Here is an 11,856-nt window from a genome sequence, read left to right as displayed (position 1 = left end):
TGCATTGACGATTTTTTCTTAACTCGCAAAAATCTTCAAACAATTTGCTATCGATTGGTGATAAAATTTTTTGGAAATAATGAAATAGAGGGGATAACGCCTTTTTTTCAGAGGTGATTTTTCAAACATTTATTTAAAAAAAAGTACCAACTAGCAAATGTTTTTTATTAGCTCGCAATTTTCTTCAAAACTACTTCAATGAGGAAAAAAATAAAAATTTGGAATATCTATACATGAGGGGCTAATTGATCGGATCTAATTGGAGACTAAAAATTTTTAAAAAGGGATGATTGACTATAAAATGGAGAAAATTTGTTATTCTTCATTTGTGTGGTTTAAAACTCGGAATCACTGTTTTTTTCGAATAAGGACAGAATCCGAGTATTTTAGAATTTTATGATTTGATTTTAACCAGAAGAAATGAAAAAACGTAAAAAAAAGTAGGCGGGAAGAAAAAAAATTAATTTTTCAATGTCTCCGGAAACTTTTAACATCGCTATATTTCTTCAAATAATGGAAGAGAGTACCCATAAATTCGATTTATATCTTTGTCTTTTGATATAATGAGTAGAATAGATGATAGAAATTGAGAATTGGAGACTAAAAATTTAATCGGATTATTATTATGTATAATAATCTGAAGACTAGCTAAAGATTTCCAACGAAAACAGGGTTTCAACCGCCTCAATCTACTGCCGTCTCCATTTCAACAAAAGATCAAGGTCAGTATTATCGACTCATTTGATATGATACAGGTAGATACTTCATCTTTCAATTTCAAGAACATGCATGTCCACTTGATCAATATGCAGTTTGACAGAAGTAGTTTCTCGACAATTTTGAGGTTAAAAATTAGAACTATCAATAACTCGTGATTTACCTTAGTATAAAATGCTGTTTCATTCTTGAAATAGTCCTTACTCCTGAAGATTTGATTTCGCGTTTTGTTGATGGGAATGGCTTTGACGATAACCTTGTTCTGCGCTGGTTTTCCATGGACGATCCCATCTATTGTCACACGACTAACAACCGAAAGGTAATTATCGCCTTTTCCAGCAGCGGGTTCAACGTTCCAGGCCGAAACAACGGCCCCCTGATCACCGGTCAATCTTACCAAAACACTTTGAAGTGTTTCTTCAGTGAATTTAGAGCTCACAGAAGCTAACAAACTCTTGTCTGTACTCGTCATACTTGAATCACTATCAAATAATAATGGTAGAAATTGCAATCTATAGGACTACTGCTCTGCTCGGTGGCCTGTTATGCTCTGTTGTTCCTTGGTCAGCTTAGCCGGTCTTGTTCGTTCCATTCTCCATATTTTCCTGTCTACGTGGCGTTCCCGTATGGCGTTAAAGTGCATTAGAGGGAGAGGCACTGGAGTAGGTGCATTAAAGACTTAACTTCAATTACACCAATTAGAGATTCTCTTTATCTTCTATCTATGCTCCCTCCCATTGGTTCATATAAAACGTTTACATACACAATTGTTCGGCGTGTCTTGTCTCAATGAAATTATCATAATTCCATGATCAAACGTTTTTTGCTTTTTTTTATTATTCTCGAAGGACAATTTCAATTTACAGTGTTGGAAGAAACCTATCAGAGTAAAACAGACACGTAAGCGTTTTCATTTGGCCGAACGTTGACTATACGTATTTCCACACTGAAACGTTAGGCCAAGTACAATTGATTTCATGTCTACAACATGTGATTTTTACTGAAAGTATTTACACAACGTTTTTGTTTTTAATTTTGGGAAGTAAAGGTCTTATGGAGTTTATCTTCTTACTCTACCAGGTGTCTTCGTGTTTTTTTTTTATTATCTAAAAATTTTTAGCTTCTATTTAACAGCAAGTAACAACTTATACATCAGCATTAACAACAATAACAACAATAATATCTGTAGAAAAATGATGAGAGAATATGAGTTTGAAAAGTTGATATAGACTATTCTGAAGATATCTTTAAAAGTATTGGGTTTAGAGGAAAAGGTCAAGAAACCTTTGTTGCAGAGATATTGATCGGTTACAAAAAAGATACTCCAGTTAACTTCTTTAAATCAGGGATGGGTAAAGTCCAGGTAGCTCGGAGCTGCTGCAATAAAACCAATCAGGAAGGGCTATAAAGTTTACAACCCTTCCAATTACAGGGGTTTCCGTACGATCATATTGGGGGAAGCGAAGTGAGTGCAGTGGAAATCACAGCAAAAACGAATGTCTGAATTTCACACACCGTTTGTAGACATTTTTCAGACATTAAAAAATGTCTGAATAAAATGAAAATGTGTCTGGATTTCAGACGAACAGGCGCGTAAACATCTTATATCATGTTTGAAATTCAGACGGATTTTGATTCTATTCCGTTTTTTAGTGTCTGATAAATGTCTACAAAAGGTGTGTGAAGTTCAGACATTTTTTTTTGCTATGTTAACTGTATGAAGAGTGCCTCACGCCATGAGTGCGGAACTTAAGAGTAAACTACTATGAGTTCTCAAAGTCGCAGACTACTGAAGTGATATTTGTCATATATTGAAGATCGATTAAATATATATAAAAACAAAGAATTACTATGAAAATCAATTTTACTGTCCGTTTACCGCGCAGACACTAGACATTGAAAATAGTCTAGTCTCCTTAGTTTTTGAGCTACATAAATTTTTATTCTAATTTTCCAAAAAAAGTATAGAATTACTACTAGGAATTACTTTTTTCAATTATAATCTTGATGGAGCCAGTTTTGAAGTTATTTGAATAACCAATCCAATTTTTTACTTCAATTTTTTTGTTATATCATAACTTATTGAACATCAGAATTTTGGAAATACACATTCTAGCTATTTTGCATGAATCATTTTCGATTCCTGCTCAGCTAATATTTTGTTGTTTAAAGGTTAAACCCAGTGTTCTGCAGTTCTGAAGATATTTACACAATAGTCTAGATGGGGTTTTTAGACTCACCTTCTCTTACTATTTCGGTACAGAAATGCTATCATCTTAAATCAGTTTGTTTTCTTGATTTTGTCATAGTAATTTTGCAGGTTGATAATATTTTTTATCACTCGAGATGAGCTACCTTTACAAAAATCTTCATTCTCTGGACGTTTTTAAACCTAATTAGCGTTAACTATCTAGCTTCTAGGTACTACGAGTCATCAACGTCTTCAATGGCTTTTCGTCTCTTTCCCATTTTTCAAAATACTTATTAACCCACTCGATCTCAAATTGACCAGGGCGATGTGATTGAATGACACTGAGGGAAAGGTACGATTAAATGTTCTATATTTTCTGCATGAATTTGTCATCATTTTTTTCGGTTAACTTGTGGATGGATGTGAAGGCATGTTTCTCAATTCCTTAAGAATTCTTCAAGCAATGGGCTAGCGTCTCGATGTCTGGTTTCATTGTGCGTCGTATAATGATAAAATTCTGTCCAATTCCATCGCTGCAGAACAAGTTAGTAGGGAAGTGATAAGGGGAGGTGGCTCTATTAATTTCATATTGATCATCCTGCGAATATCTCCCAAAGGAAGAGATTTAGAGCAAAATGTCATAAACTTTTTTTGTAGTTCATGAAATTGAAAACTCAACAATTTCGGAGATATTTTAAAAATGGTTTCAATGCTAAAGGTTTTGAGCTTGTCCTCATCTCCACAGACGAATTAGCAGATTGTCTCGTGAAAATCAGCGAAATCAAATGATTGAAAGGAAAACATCAGTAGACCTTTTTGTTTGTAAAATTTTAAAGACTACAAGAAAGTTTCCCGATATCTTCCTCTAAATCCATTGGTTTGATAGATAAATCTCCTCTTAAGACTTCGCCACCAGAATTATTGTTTCAGTTTTTCGTTTTTTCGTTCCCCATTCTTCTATGTAGCGACACAAATTAAGTGCTTGTACTTCGGTATACGTGTGCATTGATTTTTGTTCACTAGTGATTCATTCTGCGCCCCTCCATAGCGGCAATATCATCGACCGATATTAATTGTTCGATGGGAATGCAGGAGAGTTCCCCACCTACACAGGATTGCGGCTGCTGCCATCGAGCCTCACGTTCAGCCTCTTTGGCTTTGACCTCTGCCTCTCGGGCTCGACGTTCTTTCAACTTTAGGGAGAATATTGCAACAGAGCGGGCTCGTTTCATTAGGCTTTGCTTGACACGGGTCTTCTTGGCTTCTCGTTCCTCTTTCGAGGGTTTGTCTTCCTCTTGGCTGGAAAGAGTGCGACTAGAGTCGGAGAGACCACCTGCTTCTGCATGGCCGAAAGAACGACGATCTCGAGTCTCGGGTTGGGGTTCTTTAGGCACTCGATGATGCTGAAATTGAGGAATTTGCTGGATGATTTGTCTCTCGGGCTTTTCGCGGATTTTCGCTGTTTCTTTCTCCGGTGAAAAGCGGAATTTCTGGTTTCGGTTAGCTAGGGACCAAGGCGGTGCAGATCTGGAAGAAAAATGTAGCAAGGTTTTTCAGTTGGAAATATCTTTGACAATGCAAATTAGTTTATATAGTTTCGGGTTACTAAATTTTGCCCTTTTCCCGTGCTGCGCCACACTGAAGAAAAACCGCCCCCAATTGGAAAGTCACTTGCAATTTGTTTCGGGAGCACGTTGAAAAAACTTCATTGAAAAAGCCTGGTTAAATTCAACTTGGGAAAGGAATAATCGATACTCATTTATTCAATTGAAATGGTATTTTCTTGGGAGGAGGAATTGAGTTGTAGCGCGAATTTTTTTTTTTTCATTTCATCAGCAGTTCCCGAATATGCGTTTTTTAGAAGGTGCTTGCATATATGTATATATGCGGACTTTTTTTCTATGTACGTCAAAAGACTCTAAAGAAGTAGAAAAAGTTTTCGGTCCAAGCCATGTTGCCCCGTAGGTCATGGTAAAACATCGTTTTTCATATTTTAGTTTTCATCCAATTTGAAAATTTTTTTCTTTAAATGTCCGTTAGATTTTCTGAGCCCGTGACATAAAACAGTTTACAGCACACGGCCCACAAAGTATTTTCTTTTTAATGTGATACACGGAAAGAGTATAAAATGAAAAATTACAATGTGAACATAGTAATCCAGGACCATACCGGGAAAACTTTAAAATATGATCTCTTTTAAATTTCTCTTTTACTATTTAACCGTTACACAGAACTCCCGGTCTGTGGGACTGCTATCAAAACGTTCACAGTGTATAACTAGTGATCAATCTAAGAACAACATCGAGATACGCGGTAGCGTATCGGCCAAGTAACTTTTTACCGACGATCGACCGTGGCGCCATCCCTCCCATGGGGTGATCACTATTTCAGCTCGGGGTCGCCTGCTCCTGGAGAATTGAGCCTCTACTTTAGTCTATTCTTTTTGGTCATTTCTTTCGAAATGTTGATGAAAGTTGGCCAACTTGTCTCCATCTAGTATCGAGTACTATGTGTGCTCCGGCGCCTTCTGAAAAGTGGGCTGATGCGCATGCGTGTAGTGAAAAGTGAGGTGAGACGGAAAGAAAGTATAGGCCAACTGACGAGTCCGTTACCTTCGTAGCTACCCCCCTTTGGCTAATCCCCACGCACATCCACATCTCCCACCTCTGAAAACGAAGGGAACGGACTCGTCAGTTCAACAGTATTCATGATCCTGAATCATGGAGAATAGAGACCAGGAGGCCGAACTCATATGGGCGATGCGCCTGATTATGAGACGGGAAGGCGGTCGGCGACCATAATTCTATATGTGAACACAGGCGTCGCTGCTGTTCCTCCGCAAGCACTCACGTACATGATGTGAGCGTATGTTAGTAGATTCCTAATCACTATCGCATGTATGCATTCAAATGTCATAGCCCAGTTCACGTTCATTGTTTACCTTTTTGTTTTGCGGGTAATGTGAATTATAACATTAATTAATTACGGAATAAAAGTCAAATTATAAGGTAAAAGGCCAGTATGAGGAGTGTGTGCTCATTCCCCGGTTGTAATTCGGGAAGTGCAAGTGATAAAAAGAGAAATAAACAACATGGGGTACGAAATAAAGCAATGTTTGGATTTCCACAAACCGTTAGTATTTTTATGATTCTGATTAACTTAATGTAATTCAAATAATTCCCAGTAAAGGTTTAAACTATTAAACTATTATTATATAACCGCTCTAGGACAAAAAACCGTTTATTCGACATAAGTGGGAAGAAGTTATAGGTCGTAAGGCAAAAGATACCGAAGTTCTTTGTGAGTTGCATTTTCGATCAGAAGATGTATTGAGAAGTTATGAAGTATTTCTCCCCAATGGGATCAAACACCATGAACCGAGGAAGAATCACCATAAAGCCAAGTGCAATTCCACAAAATAACCAAGGCAATATCGTATGTCCTGAAGACAATATTTGTGAGGTAAGTAACAAGTTGTTCTACGAAAATTAATCTAAAACTAGCTAGAAAAATTAATGCAATTAGTCATCTTCTTTGTTTTTTTTCCATGGTAAAATTACTATCAAATTAAGAAATTAGCATTACAAATGAGGTATTCTGAAACCTTTTTTCAATTCTTTATGTTTTGTCAATCTATAGAAAGAGAACATTGGACCAGCGAATCCCCAAGAGGTGAGAAAAGGAGAGCCAAGCATACCAGATGTCATTATCGACCAACTAGAAATTCAGTCATCCAAATTAGCCATGGATGCATCAAATGACTCAGACGATCGAATTCACATCAGATCAGACATATTGGAGCCAGAAATCCAATTAGAATCTGATCTATTCGCAACATCTCCTCTCGCGAGAGAGTCAGACAGTCAGATCCGTTTAAATTCAGGTGACTCAGTGGCCTCGTCTTCATCCTCAATGGCCTCCTCGTTCTCAAAGGCTGAGAACTCATTCTCTTTGTTCTCCGGTTACAAACATTATTTATGTAAATCAATAGAAGGCATTTCTTTCTTGCCTATTTCGAATAAAGAATGTTGACAACTTGGCTTGCAAAACAGTATGCGCCCTACCACCTGTCCCATATATCCCTTCCAAGCGGCCGATAGTGATGTGACACTAGCACCCTCAAGGTATTTGAAACCGGGTTTCAGGCGCATTATCGTAACCAATGTTCGGTCTCCTGGGCTCTATTCTCCATGGGAAAGCTTAAGCAGCGCTGAGCGTGGTCACTAGTAGGTTGGGTGGCCGCAAGGGAACACCTCTGGAAGGGGTCGAATTTTTCGAAAGTTGGAAGAAGCATTAGGAATTAATATTCTACTGAAAAAGTGAAAATCCGTGAGAAACCGAAAGTTATACGGTAATGGAAAAAGTTTATTCTCTGAGGGAATTGATAACAAATAATAATTAGCACCAATTATTCAGAATGAATGCCATATCTTTGTTAGTTTAATAATCAACTATCAACAGGCGAGATTTATATGAAGAGATGTTTATAACAAACATTTATGGGCGAAGAGAAAAAATGAAATTGAATATATTCATACGTTTTGCCCCTTCTGTTCAACCCTTTCCCGTTTGACCCTTCCATCGTTTAATCTTTCCTTGGTTGATCTTTCCCCGTTTTAGCCCTGATTTGAATCTTCAGTTACAAAAAGTATTGATTCATTCGCTCAAATAAACGGGAAATGCGATCCAGACGGAGTAGCGGTCTGATAGACCGCGGGGTACAGTAAACGTGCATTTTCGGAAGGGTTCGGTGTAAAGGTTAACATAGTAATTTTGAATAAAAAAAAAACAGTATAAAATTTAAGACTGTGTTAAACGCTTTTCTTTAAAGGCATTTTTACTATTGAATCAACGAAAAATGACGCAAATGGTTTCTAATATCTCGCAACTTTTATCTAAAGTTAATCAACTCTTTTTCTCCCTGCGGTGCTTGAATAATGAATATTTAAAAATTATGGAATTTTCAATTGGAATGGAAAGGCTGAAATTTGCCATTCAACGTTATGCATGTTCTTCTTGGCTTATTGAACTCACCGTAACAAATCACTGTCCGATGAGGATGCAAGTTCCTTTGAGACGATACAGTCAGTGGACCGATGAAGTGAAATGTCTTCAGTAGTGGGTCCAGGGCTTCCACTCCCAGGTGTAGCACTGATCTCAGAATCACTGGACTTCCTTCCTCCAGAACTCTCCAAGCCAAGTCGTCGGACCCACTCGATCCCTCCATGATGACCTATAGTGAGGTGATGACTGTACTGATCAGTCCCAGGTGATGATTCTTGCTCGCTTGATAACCAGTCTCTGGATCGTCGCCCTGAGACAACAAAAGGGTCTAGCGAGCCCCGAACAACAAAAAAGTCTATCCTTCAATAAAACCACAAGAAATGCAGGAACAAAAAAATATAAAAATGGGGAAAAAATTGTACGAAAAATTCTACAAAAACACGAGAGCAAATGAAACAAGCAAGTGTTTACCTTTTTCGCCTCCTGGAATGGAGCAACGCGGAGTATTATGAGAATCTCGACTTCCAACGGTGTAACCGGGTAAAAATGTGCTGCTACCATCACTCGTGACGCTTCCTGGTGTTTCCAGTTGGGGTGGGGTCTCAGCGATCCTCGGAACTTGGCCATACGCTGCTGGAGTTGGCGGGCTGCTTGGAGTGTGCCCTGTCGATGAAGCCAGGGCATCTTGTGTCTCATTCGTTGTCATGCTGTTTTTTTCCAGGGTTGATATCCCCTCGTCACTTTCACCGTCTGCTGTACTCACCACGAACCTCCCTGAGTTCGAGGATAATTTAACAAACGGAAGGAGGGATCGACAAAAAAAAAGGCACAGAGAAAATATTTTGCGCATTTTTATCTTTCCGACGAACTTTACTCGCTGTTGACCACCTATTAAAATTCAATTCACTGAAGTGATAGATTGCAACTGATTATGTCGATTATCAAAGTATCTCTGCAGGACCAACATTTGAAACAGATATGAGACCTTTTTCATACGAAATTCTCTTAGCTACGCAGAAAGTCGTTCCACTTTTTTTCAATGGCATTCATTTCTCAAAGAGATTGTAGCTATACCAACAATGTCATATTCAATGCATCACGTTTAACTACTTTGATATCCAGTTTTTATTTAGTATCGATGTTGAAAGAACTAAAATTGTCATCACTATTCCGATAATGGTTTTCTTCGGAAACAATTGAAAATTAAAGCTGTTTGTCTATCAAGCCAAAATCATTCTGCAATTTTTTTGTATAACGGGATTGAATACTTAATTTTTAAATGGGCCTCAACATTTTCGTAAATTTTTTTCTTTTTTTTCTTTTTTGACTTAGAATGTCATGAAACGTCATAAATATAATGTTTTTTATAATGTCTGTTTGTGCGTTCTCATGTGCGTGCAAAATTCTGAAATTTTTTTAAATAAATTTCCACAAACAAAGAACTAACGTGGTAGATCAAAATTTGAAATTTTGGCTCATAATTGGTATTGGTCGGGAGCACATCTAGGCGAAATTTCAGCTCAATCGGTCCAGTAGTTTTTGAGATCGGTTTCTTAGGGCATTAGAGGAGGCTGCTGCTACTAAGTAATGTGTGGTTCAGTGTTCAGGTTATACATTGATATGAAAAGATCAGCGTGGAGAGACTATTTTTGAAATGCAGAAGTTTAGTTAACGTTGATGCTTATTGTTTTTGCTATTCCTTTCGGTAAATTTGGTGTTAAGCATGTGATGTTATATATAAAAAAGAAAGTGCAGCGATACATACAGGAAGACTTCAAGTCTATCATAATGAGGCTATCATAATATATTTTGAATTATTATATGCATTTTAACGGTGTTGTATTTTTGTTTGCTAAGCAGGCTCCGATGGGTTTTTAAGGATAATTAGGCGAGGAGGAATCGTAGGAGATGAGGCGGAGGGGTTTCTATTGTTTTCCTGCAGAAAACCAATCGTTGAACAAAAAAATTTTTCCCATTCGGATTCAAAATTCAGGCAATATTAGGGAGTATCTCCGGTTAAAAATTATTTTTGGAGCTAATCAAATTTATTTGTATCTGTTCCACGCATTGAATGGTTTTCAGATTGTTTTTTTTTAATAAATGAAAAAATATTAATCCATGCGAAAAAGTGGCAACATCGTCGGTAGTTTTTTTTTTCACCAGGAGCTGGTACCACTGGCTCGAAGGAGCTCCAATCACAACGCTTCATCGCTCTCTCAAGAGACGTTTAAATTGACCGCGCTACCCCCACCCGATCGGTACTTGAGACGTTGCCGCTCGTTTGGGCTGCGTGCGCAGAAATTTCATTTTTCAGTACTTTTTTCGCTATTATTAATAAACAATGCTCCTAGGCGACAATCTTTTTCACTCAAAAAATTATTGATCACATGTTCTAAATGTATCTAAAGTTTCATGACTTTGGCTGCATTTTTTCCTTATGGGTTTTGCATTTTTTTTTGTGATTTCCATAAGATCACGGGTTAAATGACCACTTTTTCAAAAATTCATAATAAATTAACCATGCTCCCCAGCACTCTGAAACTTTGCACACGCCTTTTCCACCATTTAAAGAATACGTTAAAAAAAAAGAAAAAAATGGCTGCTTTTTTTCCCACTCTCCGGGCTCGCCCGATTTTCCTTAACCTGGAGTCTATATAATAAAGATAGATAGATAGGTACAGCGGTTCTGAAAAATTTTTCTTTCCCCAATATTACGAAATTGCATAAAATAAACATTTTTTTGGCGTCAAAATATTATGATAATATCTTTATAATCGAAAAAAAACGAATTTTATTCCATGGAATCTAACGAACATTTTGAAAAAAAAAATTTAATCGAATGAAAATTGTGCTGCGAGGAGCATTTCAAAATCAAAAATACAAGAAACGCCGTATCGGGTAAAATGGGTACGAAATTTTTCTAACTTTTTTAGGTACTGCACGATATATCAAAAGTTGCTTAATAGTGATTTTTATCAAGGGAAGATTTTCAATGTTTGGAGAAAACGTGTGTATGTATGTCTGAATGTGTGTGTGAATTTTTCGGAAATTTTTTATAAATCTGCACAGAAAAAGGACTAAAGTTAAAGCTGAAAATCTGAAATTTCGTCACATAATTATATTATAATACGTTGGACGACTTCTGGGCGCAATTTTAGCTCAATTGCTCAAGTCGTTTTCGAGATACAATTTCTTAAAAATCTTTTTTTCTCAATATCTCAAAAACTACGTGACTGAATACAATTTTTTTGACGTTCATATCTTCCTTGTGATAATATTTATCAAATCAAATCGCAATATTGCTATGTTACTAGGGAAAGTTTTGTAATAATTGGCATTTTTTGTTTTTATGAGAAAGTCGTTCTGTGCACGATAACTCTCGAAATATTTAGATAGGATGTTGAAATTTTGTGGGCTTGTAGCTCTTATGACATTACAGAATGGAATTGTGAGGAGGCGAAATCGAATAAGTGGTTTAGAAGATACCTATTCACCCTTTTCTGAAAAATTGTTTTGTTCAATATCGCCCAAACTACTCTTCAGATTAATTTTTTCTTAAATACTCATCTTGCTGGCCCCTATCAAGATCATTCAAAATATGAATATCTGTTCACACAAAGTTCTCGAAATATGCGTGTTTTCTAATTTTTCGAATTGAGGGTTAATGTGGTGTTCCATAATACGCATAGAGCTTGGAATAACCATCTGAGATTTTGGCTACTAATTAGTATTATTGAGTCACACTCGTGTATAAAATTTTGTGTTGATCGATTAAATACATCCTGGTATAGGTACAGTAATTCATCCAAAAATCGTTTTTTCTAAAAAGTTTCACATGGTCATTTTAGCGATTATTTTCGCCTCTGGGGGCTCATTCTCAACTTGTGTGAAGACGGATTCGGATGTGAACGAGGCTTCGTTTATGGATTGCACATAGTAATGGT

General features: G+C 36.9%; 2 protein-coding genes and 1 long non-coding RNA gene across 8 annotated transcripts in view; 1 reads left to right on the top strand and 2 right to left on the bottom strand.

Moving 5' to 3' along the window:
* The window catches only part of LOC107042876, a 10,830-nt gene extending 8,560 nt beyond the window's left edge, over positions 1-2,270 (bottom strand). The window contains exon 1 of the mRNA XM_015264097.1: positions 881-2,270. Within this exon, the coding sequence (XP_015119583.1) occupies positions 881-1,189 (309 nt within the window). The 5' untranslated portion in view covers positions 1,190-2,270. The remainder of the gene's footprint in view (positions 1-880) is intronic.
* Positions 2,271-2,351: 81 nt separating this feature from the next.
* The window catches only part of LOC107042873 (anoctamin-8), a 61,239-nt gene continuing 51,734 nt past the window's right edge, over positions 2,352-11,856 (bottom strand). For 2 of the 6 annotated variants that reach the window (XM_015264090.1, XM_015264094.1), the window contains exons 14-16: positions 8,384-8,686; positions 7,943-8,267; positions 2,352-4,435 (exon numbers count right to left, since the gene is read on the bottom strand). In XM_015264090.1, coding sequence (XP_015119576.1) covers positions 3,928-4,435; positions 7,943-8,267; positions 8,384-8,686 — 1,136 coding nt within the window. In that variant the 3' untranslated portion in view covers positions 2,352-3,927. The remainder of the gene's footprint in view (positions 4,436-7,942; positions 8,268-8,383; positions 8,687-11,856) is intronic. The other 4 variants (XM_015264092.1, XM_015264093.1, XM_015264095.1 and 1 more) reach the window with 4 other exon arrangements.
* LOC107042875 lies at positions 5,828-6,629 on the top strand. The gene is made up of 3 exons (XR_001461188.2): positions 5,828-6,040; positions 6,136-6,370; positions 6,548-6,629. It is a non-coding gene; the product is annotated as an uncharacterized LOC107042875 (long non-coding RNA).

The sequence above is a fragment of the Diachasma alloeum genome, unplaced genomic scaffold (genome assembly GCF_001412515.2).
Source record: "Diachasma alloeum isolate Michigan unplaced genomic scaffold, Dall2.0 Dall_scaffold_00533, whole genome shotgun sequence".
In the NCBI taxonomy this organism is placed as follows: domain Eukaryota; kingdom Metazoa; phylum Arthropoda; class Insecta; order Hymenoptera; family Braconidae; genus Diachasma; species Diachasma alloeum.
The sequence above is the reverse complement of the archived record's forward strand: the minus strand, read 5'-3'. Positions and strand labels throughout refer to the sequence as shown.